Raw genomic sequence first — 14,474 nt, 5'->3', positions numbered from 1 at the left:
CTTGCCAAGAGCACTGAAAAAAAAATTAATCAAGAATATTTATATTTCAGGGAGGCACAGCTCAATGGTAGAGCACTTGCCTAGCATGCACAGAGGTTTAATTCCTAGCACCACAAATATTTAAATTTTACCTCTGCTAACAGAAATCACTGAGGCTTCTCACTGTTTATATAGTCCAAATGGCCCAGTGGCGATGTGCTTGAGGAAACGTGACTGATTCCTGAAAAGAACTGAAAACTTGGCATGTTGATACTGAGGTCCTAAGATGGTTGTGTTGGTCCAATGGATAAAAAGTTATCCCCTTAAAGTTATTTTAAAAAAATCAATAGGACTACAGAAGGGGTGTGATAAAATGTGCAGTGGGGGATTTTATTTTATGTCCCTGGATTCAGGGAGGTTGCTACATTTAGTGTGGGTAATACCACACTTCAGACTTGGGGTTTTTCTGACTCACTTTAAAGACTAATAAACCTGTGCTGCCTCAAACTTTTATCTCTTTAAATCAGAATCACTATAAATGTTTTCCTTTCCACAAATGTTAAGATATTGATTCATTTCTTTAATGTGTCCTGCTTTCAAAGACTCAGTGAACGGGTATGTAAAAATAATAAATCATGCATATTAGATAATACCAGAGCAGAAGCCATTTAACTTGTACTAAAAAATGGTGGGTAGTTCCAAAACGTGCCACATTATTTTATCCTTAATTATACTTTGTCTTTCATTGTCTATTATAAAGGAGTCAGCTAGATTAAAAACGAGGCAGGGTGAAAACAGACCTACTGACACTAATCAGGAAGTTTCAATTTCATAATCTCTGCTTTTTAGTAGAAAACAAATGTTTTGCAGCCAATGTATATTTACAATCATTTTGTACTGGCTTATTATCTGCCAAAACAGTGTAGACATAACCCTAGAATGGCATTTAGCAGTGTTTTCCAAGATGTGCATTTCTCCTGTAATTAAATAAAGCTAGAATGTTTTTACCATAAAAATACACACTGGTTGACAGGTTCTGAGAATAAACAATAGCACTGCTGCTAAGAAAATTAGATTCTCTTTATTATAAAAGATAGATGGTCACAGAACAGTGGTCTCAGCTTCTCTCAATACTGAAGTTGGAGCATATTATTAAATAGTTTTCTATTTTGTTTGCTAAAACAGTTGGCCCAGGTAAGAGAGTAGTTTAAATATTTCTCTTTCCTTATTATTTCCTCAGAGATCACTGAGTTTCTAAAGATTCTGGATGGGACAGGAGTGTTTATTGTTCTGTAAGGACATCTGCTAAAGTTTCCCCTTAAAGATGTAAAAGAAGTCATTAAATGTATTTCTGTATTTCAGTTCTTCCAAAACTAAGTTGGTACAATTGGGAATGAGATAAAAAAATTCAGGTTTCTAAAATTGACTCACAACTTTAAATAGAAAGATATGAAACAGATATTCAAATAAAAAGCTCTCTTAATTTTAAATATTAGAAGTCATCTAATTAAACTTAGACATATCATTATAATTCTAATACTTAAAATCATTCATCTATATGATGACACAGTGGGAGGGACCGAGGTGACATCTGCAGGTGTATGTTCTGGGCTTGAGGTGGTTGGAATGAATAAAACAAATCAATAATACGGGATGGCAACAAAAAACTTAAACACCGTCATATTTCAATCAAATACCATAAAAAATTGCAGTGGTGTGAAGGTTAGTGTTATTGGAGGGATCATGGCCAAGTAAAATTATTCATGAAATTTTCTACTTCTTTCATTATTGTTTGTAACTTGGGCAGCTTTACAGCAGCTTTTATCTCTTCTTCCTTTTTTTTTTTTTCTCTCTGCAGTTTTGGGGATTGAACCTAGGGTATTATACATGCTACGCTAGTGCTCTACCACCGAACCACAACCCCAACCTCTTTAAATTTTATTGTGAGATAGGGTCTTGCTAGGTTGCAGAGAATGGTCTTGGGCTTGCAATCTTCCTGCCTTAGCCTTCTGAATAGCTCAGATTACAGGTGTGTTACTACCATGTCCAGTAAGAGTGACTTTTCTTAAGTGAATCAAAATTTTCCATATGAAATTTTATAGATACTAGAATAAGTTCATTTTATTTATTTGATTTTAAATGTTTTTATAAAATGAGAATATAAGAAAAACTAGAAAGCGGAGGCCTCTGAAAATGTCATCGATTTTTAATAAATAGTTAATGATTTTTCTAATTCTCTCAACCCCCCCACACATGTGGGAAGACAACCAGCATCCTCATTCAACTTCACCTTAACATGCAACTAAGTTGATAAAGTGAGAGAAAGAAGAATGTAACAGACACAGCAGGTGCCATAGACCAAACCTGATGGCTTGTTTTTTAATCTTCCTTTCTTTTATGCTCAGAGGAACAAAGGTCTGTGCTTTCAAAATTTTCTCTCTTCTTAACTCTTCTAATGTGAGCTTTCCTAAACTGTCGGTTACCCCTCAACATCTTTCATCTCTTCTTTTGTATTAGCAGGTTTCTTACCCTTTTTTTGGGGGGAGGGTGCTGGGGTTCCTGGAAACCATTCTACCTCTGGGCTACACTGCCAGACCTATTTTATACTTTTTAAAAAATTTAGGCCGGGCGTGGTGGCGCACGCTTGTAATCCCCACACTTGGGAGGCGGAGACAAGAGGATCGCGCTGGTTCGGAGCCAGTCCTGCTGGCTTAAGAACCCTGTTTACACATAAAAAATATATATATAAAATAGGTCTGGGAGTGTAGCCCGGAGGTAGAAGGGCTTCCAGGAACCCCAGTACCACCACCAAAAAAAAAAAAAAAATTATTTGGAAACAGGGTCTCTTAAGCCAGTGTGGCTGGCTTTGAACCTGCGCGATCCTCCTGTCTCTGCCTCCCAAGCGTGGGGATTACAAACATGGGGATTACAGGCATGCACCACCTCGCTGGGCTCTTACCCTTTTTTTTGGCAAGGATCTGGGGTTCCTGAAGTAGGCTCCAAAGTCACGGTCAAAATTCTGGATGCCTTCCTTCTCATACACACTCAAGTTCAGAGCTGGAAACAACTCTGACTTCTCTTTTTCTTTACACCTCATATCAACTCAATAATTAAATCTCCTGGAATCCTTTGAAATCTCCCTGTTAACTCTTTCTGCCAGTGACTGCTCCTCCAAACCTGGTCCTTATCTCCTTAGAGGTCATGTCTACAGAGGCTTTCCACTCCATTCTAGGCACAGCTGCCAAGAGCATCTTTCTAGATGCTGCTTGCATACACCTGCCCAAGTCTTCAGTCTCTTCATTATTCCAAGGGCAAATTTCTTTGCTCTCCACTATGCACACAATTTGACTTGAAGCAACATTTCAGTACCTTTGTCTTCTGTAAATCTCCCAGTGTGGGCACCGACTCTTGCCACTTTGATTCACTCATTGCCATCCACCTGTCTCCTTTGCTTGCTTTGATTTTGCTTTAGCTCTCCTCATCTCTCTAATTGCGCACAAGCAACACTTTCCACCATATATGGTTTGGTATAAAAGGGGGAAGCAGGCAAGCATTAAGTAAATGATGGCAATGAGTGCTGGCCTCAGAGTCAGGGCTCAGCAGGGAAGGGAGAGGACAGTGTCATTTGGAGAGCAAACACCTACAAGGGCAGCTGCTAATCAGCTCTGACTAATTATTCATGTGGAGGAAGGCTGACCCAGTGTCTCCACATCCCCTAGATTTTCTGCAGTGGTCAAAAAGTTACATTTATTAGAAATATATATTTTTTAAATATTAGCCACTAATTGAAATGTAGAGTATGACAAAGGTCAACCAAATGTGGGCCAAATAAAGAATCTCTGCAGATTTCAGATGGGTCCAAAGGCTTCTGTTTTTCCATCTCTAGTCATTCTTTTTTTTTTTTTTTTTTTTTTGGTGGTACTGGGGGTGGAGCCCAGGGGTTTTCTACCTCCAGGCTATACTCCCAGACCTATTTTATATTTTATTTGGAAACAGGGTCTCACTAAGTTGCTGAGAGCCTCACTCAGTAGCTAAGGCTGGCTTCTAACCTGTGCGACCCTCCTGTCTCAGGCTCCCAAGCTCGGGGATTACAAGGGTGCGCCACCATGCCCAGCTTCTAGGCATTCTTAACTCCTTTATCAAGAACCCTCTTAGCCAGGCGGGTGGCGCATGCTTGTAAACCCAACATTCGGGAGGCTGAGACCTGGAGGATCTTGGTTCATGGACAGCCTCAGCTATTTAGTGAGACCCTCTACAACTCAGTGAGACCCGGTTTCAAAATGAATAAAAAATATGGCAGGGGGTGTAGTTCGGAGGTCAAATGCCCCTAAGTTCCATCCCCAGACCTGCAAAAAAAGAACCCTCTAATGTTCTTTCATGCTTCTCTTTCCACGGATGGCCCCTCAGAACATTGCTACTAACGCTCATTTCTCTCTTTCTTAGTTTTACACATTCACTTTGTGTATCACTTGTCACCTAAGTGAACTTTCTGCTTTTGATGCATGATTCCTTGCAAAATCACTTGCACTATTTCTTAGTCTTTAACTTTTAATATCTCATATTTCTGCAACTAGAGACTGATTTCCTCAAGGATAGGAGTTAGATACCATAATTTCCTATTACCCTTATAATGTCTTCCAGAGCACACCTAGAAACAGGCATTTATTTAAGGATGTAAGAGCTATCTTAGCAGTCTGAAAAGTACAGGCTTTTTCTAAAAAGGAAATATAAGCTCCATTTTTTTGACAGCAGTCTTCAAGATCTGTCATCTTATTCAGCCATACATATATGTGTAGGAGTAAGCTGTCTTCCATAAGACCTCTATAATATGCACATGCCTGTAACAAGCAACTCACACAGTCTTTTACAGTCATCTAAAAAGAGGTGACAGAACAGCCCAGTGTTTAAGAGCACAGCCTTTGGAGACACACTGGGCACCTACCTAGGCTCCAACGCTTACTGCCCATGTGACCTTAAACAAGTTACCTAACTTCCTATGTTCTTTGTTTTCCTAATATATACAATAATAATAATAATAATAATAATAATAATAATAAAAATAATAGTAGTAGTAGTAATAACAGTACCCACTCCAGAGGACAGTTGTGAGAAAAAAGTACACATAAAGTAGTTCTTAAAACCATGTATAACACACATACTGCCTAACAGTAGATACTGTATAGATGTCAGTTACTAAAGGTTAAATAAAAAAAAAATGTACTTGTGGAAAAATCTACTAAGAATTTTAATCCACTTTAAAAAACATTTAAAATTATATAAAAAATTTACAACCAAAACCAATAGCAGTATTTTTAGGCTTATTCTAAGCTACCAGTTATGCTCCAAAGCACCAATACTATACCTGGAGGTAAAGTGTTTCTACATCACTAATCCTTTTTTATGTGTGTGTGGTAAGTGGAGTGAACCCAGAGGCGTTCCTCCTCTAAGCCTCACCCTCAGGCCTTTTTATTTTGAAACAAGGTCTTATTAAGTTGCTGAGGGTTTTGTTAAATTGCTGAGGCTGACCTGGAACCTGTGATTCTTCGATCTCAGCCTCCCAAATGCTGGAATTACAGACATGGGCCTCCATAGCCAGATCCTATATCACTCATCTTGTGTGGTTTACAGGTTTTAGTCCTCACAGTACTAAACAAATGTGTGTGTGTGTGTGTGTGTGTGTGTGTGTGTGTGTGTGTGTGTGTGTAATTTCAGGAGCCCCACTGTTAATGGTCTGGAGTAGAGCCTAATAATCAATGTCTTTTAGAACAACTGTTAACTAGACAATGTTGACACTAGAGATCTTCAGGTATAGACTCTACTGAAATGTAAAGGTAAAGCTAACTCTGACTCTCTTCAGAGTATTTTCCAACTATAGCATCTAAAATACACATGATCATCCCAATAAGAATGCCTTGCTGCTTTTTCCTTTTTTAACAGAAATAAGAAAGCTTATTTAAAGTAAAATAAAGATAGAAAACAAAACATAGGGGGAGGGATTGCCAAAAGAGAGTAACCCCTTTGCCGCTCTTTATGACCTGACTTAACTAAGCTCAAAATGAATGGAAACAATACATTACAGTACTTGCGTAACTTAAGTGATTAGCTGAACTGTATGAATATCATGAAAGTTGAAAGAAATGCATTTTTTCAAGTCCCTGACTTCAGCAGAAATCTCCATTCCTGCTAGATAGAGCCCTTAAAAATACCTAGAACAAGTCCCGGAACTTTCAGATCATCTTCAGCTATTAAAAGTCTACCTCTTAAAATGCAAATCATATGACCAAATCAGGGCCTTTCCCAGCTCCAGGGTTACAGGAAATGAGGAAGGGTCCTTGCAATATGCAAAATGAGTGGGCAGGCCAATCCAAGTCTCATTTTGCACCTGCTGCCAACTTCGTCCAGTTTTCTTTTCCCCTATTTTCAGGCAGGTGCAGATCAAAGCAATATATATCTCTTGCCTCAAGTTTTGGTTTACACATAGAAGAAAGATGATGGAGGTAAAACTAATTGCCCATGGTTATAAATTTTTGTTCATTCTTACTAACTCTACAAAATATTCAATGACTTTCTCAGGGAATGCCACAGGCAAGGGTGATATTAAAAATATTTAACAGGTGTGGGTGCTGGTTGAACAGAAGGGATAGGGCTTTAGGGCTGGAGCCTAGTCCCATATGTCCCCTGCTGTGCTCTGCCTTTACTGGAAGGATCAGGGGAGCTTAAGCATGCTGGTGGAGTTACTGCAAAAGTATACTGGGAGATGTGTCACAAAGTTTTTACCAAGAGTAGGAAGTACTTGGATGTTTTAGTGTAAGATAGCTGTACTCGTAGAAGCCAGCTGAATGCCACTCCTGTCTATGGAAATGTTTCAGGGTTTCCTGAGCAAAGGAGTGTCCCTTGTGGCTTTCCTGATGTGAGAGACTCTCCCAGGTCTTCCCTCTACCAATCCCTCCCCTTTACTGCTCAGTGGCCTCTTGCCTCATCAAACAGCTCTACCTGACTCTTGGGAAGCATTTTTTTTTTTTTTTTTTGTGGGCCTGGGGATGGAACACAGGGACATTCGACCTCCAAGCTATACCTCCGCCCAATTTTTTATTCTTTATTTTGAAACAGAGTCTCACTGAGTTGCAGAGGGCCTCACTAAGTAGCTGAAGCTGTCTGCAAACCGCGATCCTCAGGTCTCAGCCTCCCGAATGCTGGGATTACAAGCGTCCACCATCACACCCGGCTGGGAAGCATCTTTTCAATGCCAAAACAAAAACGTAGCAGACCATTTCAAGGTTAGCTTGTTGCCAACTTCCTTCGGTTTTCTTTTTGCCTGATCAGATTAAGTGAAGAATGCTATAATTTATGTCTAAAACATTTCTTGCTTCTCTCCAAAGAATGAGGAGATACTTCTTGCATGTTCCTCCCTAAATCTTTAACAGTGGCTGTCTTGGAGCTGCCTTTACTTTCCTTGATGAAGAAGAATGGAAAGTATTTCTATCCTTCACTCCCTTAGGGCAGAGAAAAAGCAAGAGCTTCTAAATGACCAGATGGGGCATGATATCCCCCCACCTAGGATAGCTCTGGGGTTGAGCTGGATGCGAGAGGCATGAGAGGTTTAAAGGACAATAGCTAAATTATAATTCCCAAGAGAAGGGTCCACCCTCAACCTGAAGAAGTTTCTTGGTGTTTTTTCCTTTGGACTGCCATAAATTTAAAACTGTTTCTTAAGATTCTAGACAACAACACTAGTTTCTAGTGCTGGAAAACAGTTGGAAAACCCCTCCTCCAACATTTCAACTTTATTTATTTATTATTTATTTATTTACTTACTTAAGAGGCACCAAGAATAATTACATTTTGTTAAGAAAAATGAATATAAAATACACATGGGATAAAAACATGGAAGAGCATGTACCCACTGATGATTATTTGGCGATGCTGATGAATCCACTGTGCTTAGTTAGAAACTAGGAAGGCTCTAGGGTCTTATTCTAAAATATACTCATTGTATTGTGGCATCATATTTATGTGATGCAAATAATGTGAGAATATTTTCTTGGCAAATTATTTTTTAGCAACCCTGTTTCATCAAAAGCATGTATTTTTACTCAAATACTATAAGAAACTAAGTCTGAGTATAAGCTGATTTGCTATAATTGGAATAGGCTTATTTCAGTCATTTTACCCTTTTAAATTATGATACCAACATTCAAACATCTGCTAAACCATAGCATCTGTTTCATATTTGGGATGCATCCCTATAAATTAGAATGTTCTTTTTAATGAGCTCTGATTTAATAAGGAGTCCTTTTTATGACTGGAAAAGACAAATTTAGTTCTTTAGTAACCCCGCAAAGTATCCCAAAGGTTAATACATTTCTAACAAAAAAACGTTTAATAAAATATTATATATTAAAGTTAGCTTGTCGTATAGTTTAGTATGGATATTTAGGTAACCATATGTGTGTTTGTATAGATATACATGTGTACACTATATTTGTATGCATACACATATCATTACTACTATATAGCAAGAAAAAGCCAAGAGTCCAAATGTTCATATTATTCAAGAAAAAGTGTTACTTCTTTCAAATATACTGTTTTGACAGTCTATAGTCTCTAAATACTAATGTTTGTTTATAAGTCCAACTCCAGAAGTACTCTCTTTGTCAGAGCTTCACTGTTTCGGCTGTAACTGAAGTACTTTATAGTGATTCATGTAGTTCTTAGAACTACTCCTTGCTGTCATCTTAAGTTTTTCTCAGAGTTTTCCAGTCATTCATAGCCTCCGCTTGGTTTGATTTTGTCTTTTTATTTTCTTTCAGTCATAAACAACTAATACATTGTTGTCTGACAACAGACAACTGTTTATATACATTACTATTTCAGGTCTTCATATTTTTATATTTCTAGTATGGATCTATCTAGACTTTAAAAGTCTACTTTAAAATTATTTAAAATTTCCAAACTTTTATGACACAAACTACCATAAAATTTAGAAATTTTAGAAAAAGATCAGTCACCTCATTAAGCTCAATAAATTGCTAAGGAAGTATAAAAAATACTGTAAGAACTCAGAAGAAATTCCCTTGGAAGAAAACCAGAAAAAAAAATGAGTAAAGTTTAGTACAGAACTTTTTGATCATTCACTTTGTACTTCCTAATTAATTGTACCAATTGATAAAACTACTTCTAGGGTCCTGGACATTGCTCTCACAGGCTCCCTTGAGGCAGAGTGGTCACAGCCAGGCCACTGTTTCTGCCCACCTCAGCAACAACTGCTTCTGGCACCTTCCTCCCCAACAGCCCCCACCACAGCACATTTGAAAGCACATTTAAAACTTTGTCAATTAAATAGTAGCACTTTACACATGTCACAACAGAAATACAAGCTATAAGATGTTATCAAATTACAAAATCATGCCATATGAATTCTTCACTAAAAAGACAAAGATTAAATCAATTTGGTTTAAAAGTAGTGTCTTCTAGAGATTTAAAAATGGTTTAAGAGATCAGAGAAATGAAAAATACCCTGGGCAATTCTTCTGTGTTCAGGCTGGACTGACTTAGACAATTTAAGAGATAAACTGACCTTAGTTTAAAATACTACTTTTGAAAACAGATTTTGCCATACCCCTTGAGTAACCTTTTTCAATGCTTAATGATTTTTAGTAGCAAAATTCCTTTTTGCTAAATTAAAGGCTCACCCTCTCATTGTTGCAAATTAAATGTAACACGTTATGGTCAAGGTGAGAAGATACAGCTTAAGGAATGTTCTTAGAATTATTTTGTGACTTTTTGCCTCTGCAAATCTTATCTCAATATATCCACAGTAACTTGCCTCTGCCAGTTGAAAGAGTGCAGACTTCCCACAGCGCTTTACAGGTTCAGCACCACCCAACTGCGAAGTGTTTGAAGAGATCTATATTGAAAACAATTCACATGGAGAATATTAATTGACACCAAAATCTTTGCTTTCCATTCATACACATTTAAGACATTTCCTTAGGTTATGGGAATATCACTGCTTTCAGGTACCAAATACCTTTAAACATGTTATCCATGGGACGGACATTTTGAAAACCATTTTAATAATTTAATGACAAGTACATTATTTTGCATACTCCAGGTTTGACTTTTAACTCTCTAACCTTAAAACAAGATATGCATTTCCATTTCTATTTAAGTACCAAGTCATCAATTGGTCAAATATAAAAAGGATCTAGAGTCATTTTGAATTCCCCAAGCAATTAATTGATTTTTTTATTAGTGGAACTGGGAATTGAACCCAGGAGCATTCAACCTTAAATTATACCCCCAACCTTTGATCTTCCTTCTCAGCTACCCAAATACTGGGATTACAAGCATGTGCCACCATGCCCAACTAATTAATTAATCTTTTAAAGGAAAATTTTGGATTGTTGTGGAAAAATAGCATGAAGTCAGTAAAAAGTTACTTTTTTGATAATTCAATGTATATGTGCAAGATTGTATCACAGAACCTGGGGAAGTTAAAGAGTTTTATAGGAAATACTGACCCTGGCTGTGAGAATATGCTGTAAAGTAAACTCAAAGACTGACAATCAAGGCTACAAATCTAAGTTGAGTGTTAACACATCAGCATAAATAACATTACACTGACTGCATACTCTCCTGGCAAATTTCACTAAATGGTATCTGAGAACAGATAAAAAGGAGTAGCAATGCTCTCATTTTTATATGAAAATTTTATCTTCTATTTCTAGCATCAGTAGGATCTGAGAAGGACATACACTCTTGAGGATATTTACAAAGCATGTTTTCCCTTTGTCATCATTAGAGCAGCTAGGTCTATACTTTTCTCATTCTTTGCGATTCTGAACTTGTTCCCAGTTTAGGGCGGGCTGTTTCTCCATTCTGTTTAGGAGGTAATCCTGCCTGGTGATATCCTTACTGGTGACCTCCAGAGTCCCCAGAGATTCGAGGCAGTTAGGTGCTCACTGCTAGAAGGAATTTTCCCCTAGAATACCCACCTTTGCAGAAGCTCTGTGGGCCATTACAAAGGGTCTCGTTTAACAAAGTCATGATGTCTTCCTCCTAGTTACCATCAGTTTCAACAGAGCCCTTTTCATGTTCATTCCAATCATTTTACTTTTCTTTAGAAGATAACTTATGAGACTCAATCTTTCTGAAGTTTGGAATCTTTTCCTCTAGCCAAATTTTTGTTGATAAATGCCACTTCTACTTTTTCTTTTCTAAGCAAGCTGAATTCAGCTATTCATCTTATCAGAAGATGAAGAGAAAACAAACACATTAATATCAGTGACTCTTAGTGATTTAAGGAATGAAGCACTGAACATATAAATGCCAGTCCCTAGATCTGAGGTTGTATAATTGAAGGAACATAGCTTTTGTGCCAGACAGATATGCCTTGATTAGTTTCTACTCTGGATTTAATACAAATAACCAAGACTTGAAGCCTCATTTTCGTTATCTAGAAAATACAAACAATACCTGCCCTATATTACAAGGCAGAGATTCAATTTTATGTTAGCACATGGTAGCACACTGCACAGGCCACATTATGCTCTCACTATATGGCATAATTATTGGTACTAACGGTTTATCATTAACACTAATAAGCATAAACCCTTTTAAATTCCAAAACATCAGTATACACTGAAATCGAACAGTTAAACACTGCAATGTCTGAGGACACTGCTTATTAACTTAGTAATGAATGTTAAATGTGTCATATCATGCAGAATCACTAAAGGACAGAAGCTGAGTGGCGCTGCTACACAGCCCATGCCGTTTCTCTACTTCTGCCACTGGCTCCCTCTGCTGTTGCTTTTGTTGCCTAGGTTTCTGCTCTTTGTGTTTGTATGCTACATACATCCCATGCCCAATATACAGGGCACTGTACAGCTAGAGGCTCAATGAAGAGCTACTGACTACACAGGTTCGGTATCTGCCTTCACTGCAGCTTATGAGTAGCTATCTGAGAGGAGGTTGGAGATGGTTCCTTGCTTTTCAAAAGGAAGCCTTTATGTTTAGTAAGGATGGGAGGGTTTTTACCTACTTATAGGTATAGGTTAAAGGAAGATTTTAAACACTAAAGATTGCTAGTAGCCTGAGTTCCAGAAGGCCATGTGTGGAAGAGGCTCAACATAATTTTAGTAGTCCAACATGTCTATAATCTCCTAACAATAAAATCTGCATGGAATAACTTAGTGGTGTGATAAGCATCTTTAAAAATGTCTTGATTTCTTAATTTAGGGGGTGGTAGAGGAAAACTGGACATATTAATTTTGGTTGCTCAATCCACACCTGGGTTTATTTCTCTGTAGCATTTGACACTGCTACTCCTTCTTTTTGGAAATTCTTCCCTGGGCTTCTGTTACTGAAGGGCCCCACCTATCAGGTCCTGCTCTTTGATGGCACTTCTTTCTGGAGTGGTTCTTAAGTGTTGTTTCTTCCAAGGGTTTGTCTTACCTCTTTTTATTTTATACTTTATTTCTCTGTAATCTCATTTAAACTGATGGCTTCGATTTTAGGAGTGTTTTGTACAGTACTGATTTTTCTTAAGACCACTCATCGGTCCTGCTGATAATTCTCTATTTAACAGACCTTCACATTCTTTCAAGTAAGAACAATATAGTTCACATCCATTCTTCACTCACTGGCTCTGGAGGGAAATACCTGTTTACTACACTGGTGGGTAGGGGTCACTAGCAAGCCATACTGCAATAGTATGTTCACAGCCATGCTTTTTACTTTCTTCACACTGGATGGCACCTGCCAATCTGTTAACTCCCTTGGGGTTTCAATTTTGACTATTATGTAATGGTCAGCGAGACAGCATTCCTCCATAAATCTTAGCAGAGGGTGGGTGAAGCAGAATGTGAGGATGGTAAAAGTGCAAAGAAAAAAAAAAGATTATCACTCTGGATGTTAATTTTCTAGCTTTATGACTGCCTGAGATGGATGAATTCAGCAAGAAAGCAGGTGGTAAAGATCAGAATCAAATTAGGTAATGTGGAAGTCTTTTGCAATTATGAGAGGTGGTATAAACATTGTAGCCTCAGAGAAAATGACCAATATTGTTGAATGAATTTAAAAAACTCAAAGAACAAATGGACAATATGAGGTGACTGGCCTTCCTTATCTTTAAAGAAGTATTAACACTTTCAATAAAACACATAATATGCTCACTGATTAGTTGCAGTGAAAGTATAACGGAGTTTTACTGAGTGTAATATAACCTAACATACTGAGTATTCCATCATGAAAATGACTGCTTTAAATTTGGACCTAATGCTTATATTCAGTTGTGACAATCTCAAATTTGGTGAAATTATAGTTGTACTTCTATTTGCAAAGTAAATATCTTTTAGGAAAGTTTTATGTCCAAATCTATGTGTCTAAATAATATAAATTAGCTGTGTCTTTATAGTAAAAATAATTTTTCAATGGAAAAATACATTCTGACCATACAACAGAGAAGAAAATATGTGGGCTGGTCATGTCTTTTAGAACTGGTAAATAATGGAAAAAAATAGCTTTCTTCTGGCATATTTGGCCATTGCTTTTCAATAAACAAGATCTCAAAATTGACTGACCTGTCACTCTATATGTAAACAACAAAAGATGCAGTCAGGGAACTCATTTATTTTAACCAACTAAATGAATCAGAGCCTAGAGTCAGTGATAACAAATTGGACAGGCTAAGTTGAATCTCGAAATGTGAGTGAAAATACAGAATGAGAGGCAGGTCAAAATGGGGTGGGTGACAGTCTATCCACTCTGTACTTCTAGATAGTATAAAGCAAATATATTTTATAATAATAATAATAATAATAATAATAATTATTATTATTATTTTTTTTTGGTGGTGGTGGTACTGGGGATTGAACCCTTCTACCTCTGGGCTATACTTCCAGACCTATTTTATATTTTTTATTTGGAAACAGGGTCTCTTAAGCCAGCAAGGCTGGCTTCAAACCTGCGCAATCCTCCTGTTTCCACCTCCCAAGCGCAAAGATTACAAATGTGTGCCACCACGCCCGGCACAAATATATTACTTTTATATAAATATATTAAATATCTTAATATAAACATTCATACGAAACCTAAAAACAAAATTCGCTATATGGTCCCACAGTTTATTACTATAGTGGTTTTTAAAATGATTAGATCTGGTAAGGAGAAAAAACAAGTCCTGAGCTTTTAAGACACAGACCCCCAAGATTTTATCTCTTTTTATTTCTCTCTCTAACACACACACACACACACACACACACACACACACACACACACACACTTTTCAACTTAATGAAGTGCTTAGGGATTATTGTTTTATTCTAAAGTATGTTTCTTGGATATAACAATTGATCTATTTGGTGGTACTAGGGGTAGAACCCAGGGGCTTTCTACCTTCGGGCTATACTCCCAGACAGACTTATTTTATATTTTATTTGGAAATAGGGCCTCACTAAGTTGCTGAGAGCCTCACTAAGTAGCTGAGGCTG

General features: G+C 37.4%; 1 protein-coding gene across 3 annotated transcripts in view; it reads right to left on the bottom strand.

Annotated features, from left to right (window-relative positions):
• BBX (BBX high mobility group box domain containing) overlaps positions 1-14,474 on the bottom strand; it is a gene marked incomplete at both ends in the record, with an annotated part of 105,862 nt that overhangs the window by 49,184 nt on the left and 42,204 nt on the right. For all 3 annotated transcript variants that reach the window (XM_080695892.1, XM_080695890.1, XM_080695891.1), the window contains one exon: positions 9,806-9,886. In XM_080695892.1, the coding sequence (XP_080552018.1) occupies positions 9,806-9,886 (81 nt within the window). The remainder of the gene's footprint in view (positions 1-9,805; positions 9,887-14,474) is intronic.

The sequence above is a fragment of the Muscardinus avellanarius genome, assembly GCF_963383645.1.
Source record: "Muscardinus avellanarius genome assembly, chromosome: 5".
In the NCBI taxonomy this organism is placed as follows: domain Eukaryota; kingdom Metazoa; phylum Chordata; class Mammalia; order Rodentia; family Gliridae; genus Muscardinus; species Muscardinus avellanarius.
This window is presented reverse-complemented; position numbering and strand designations above follow the sequence as displayed.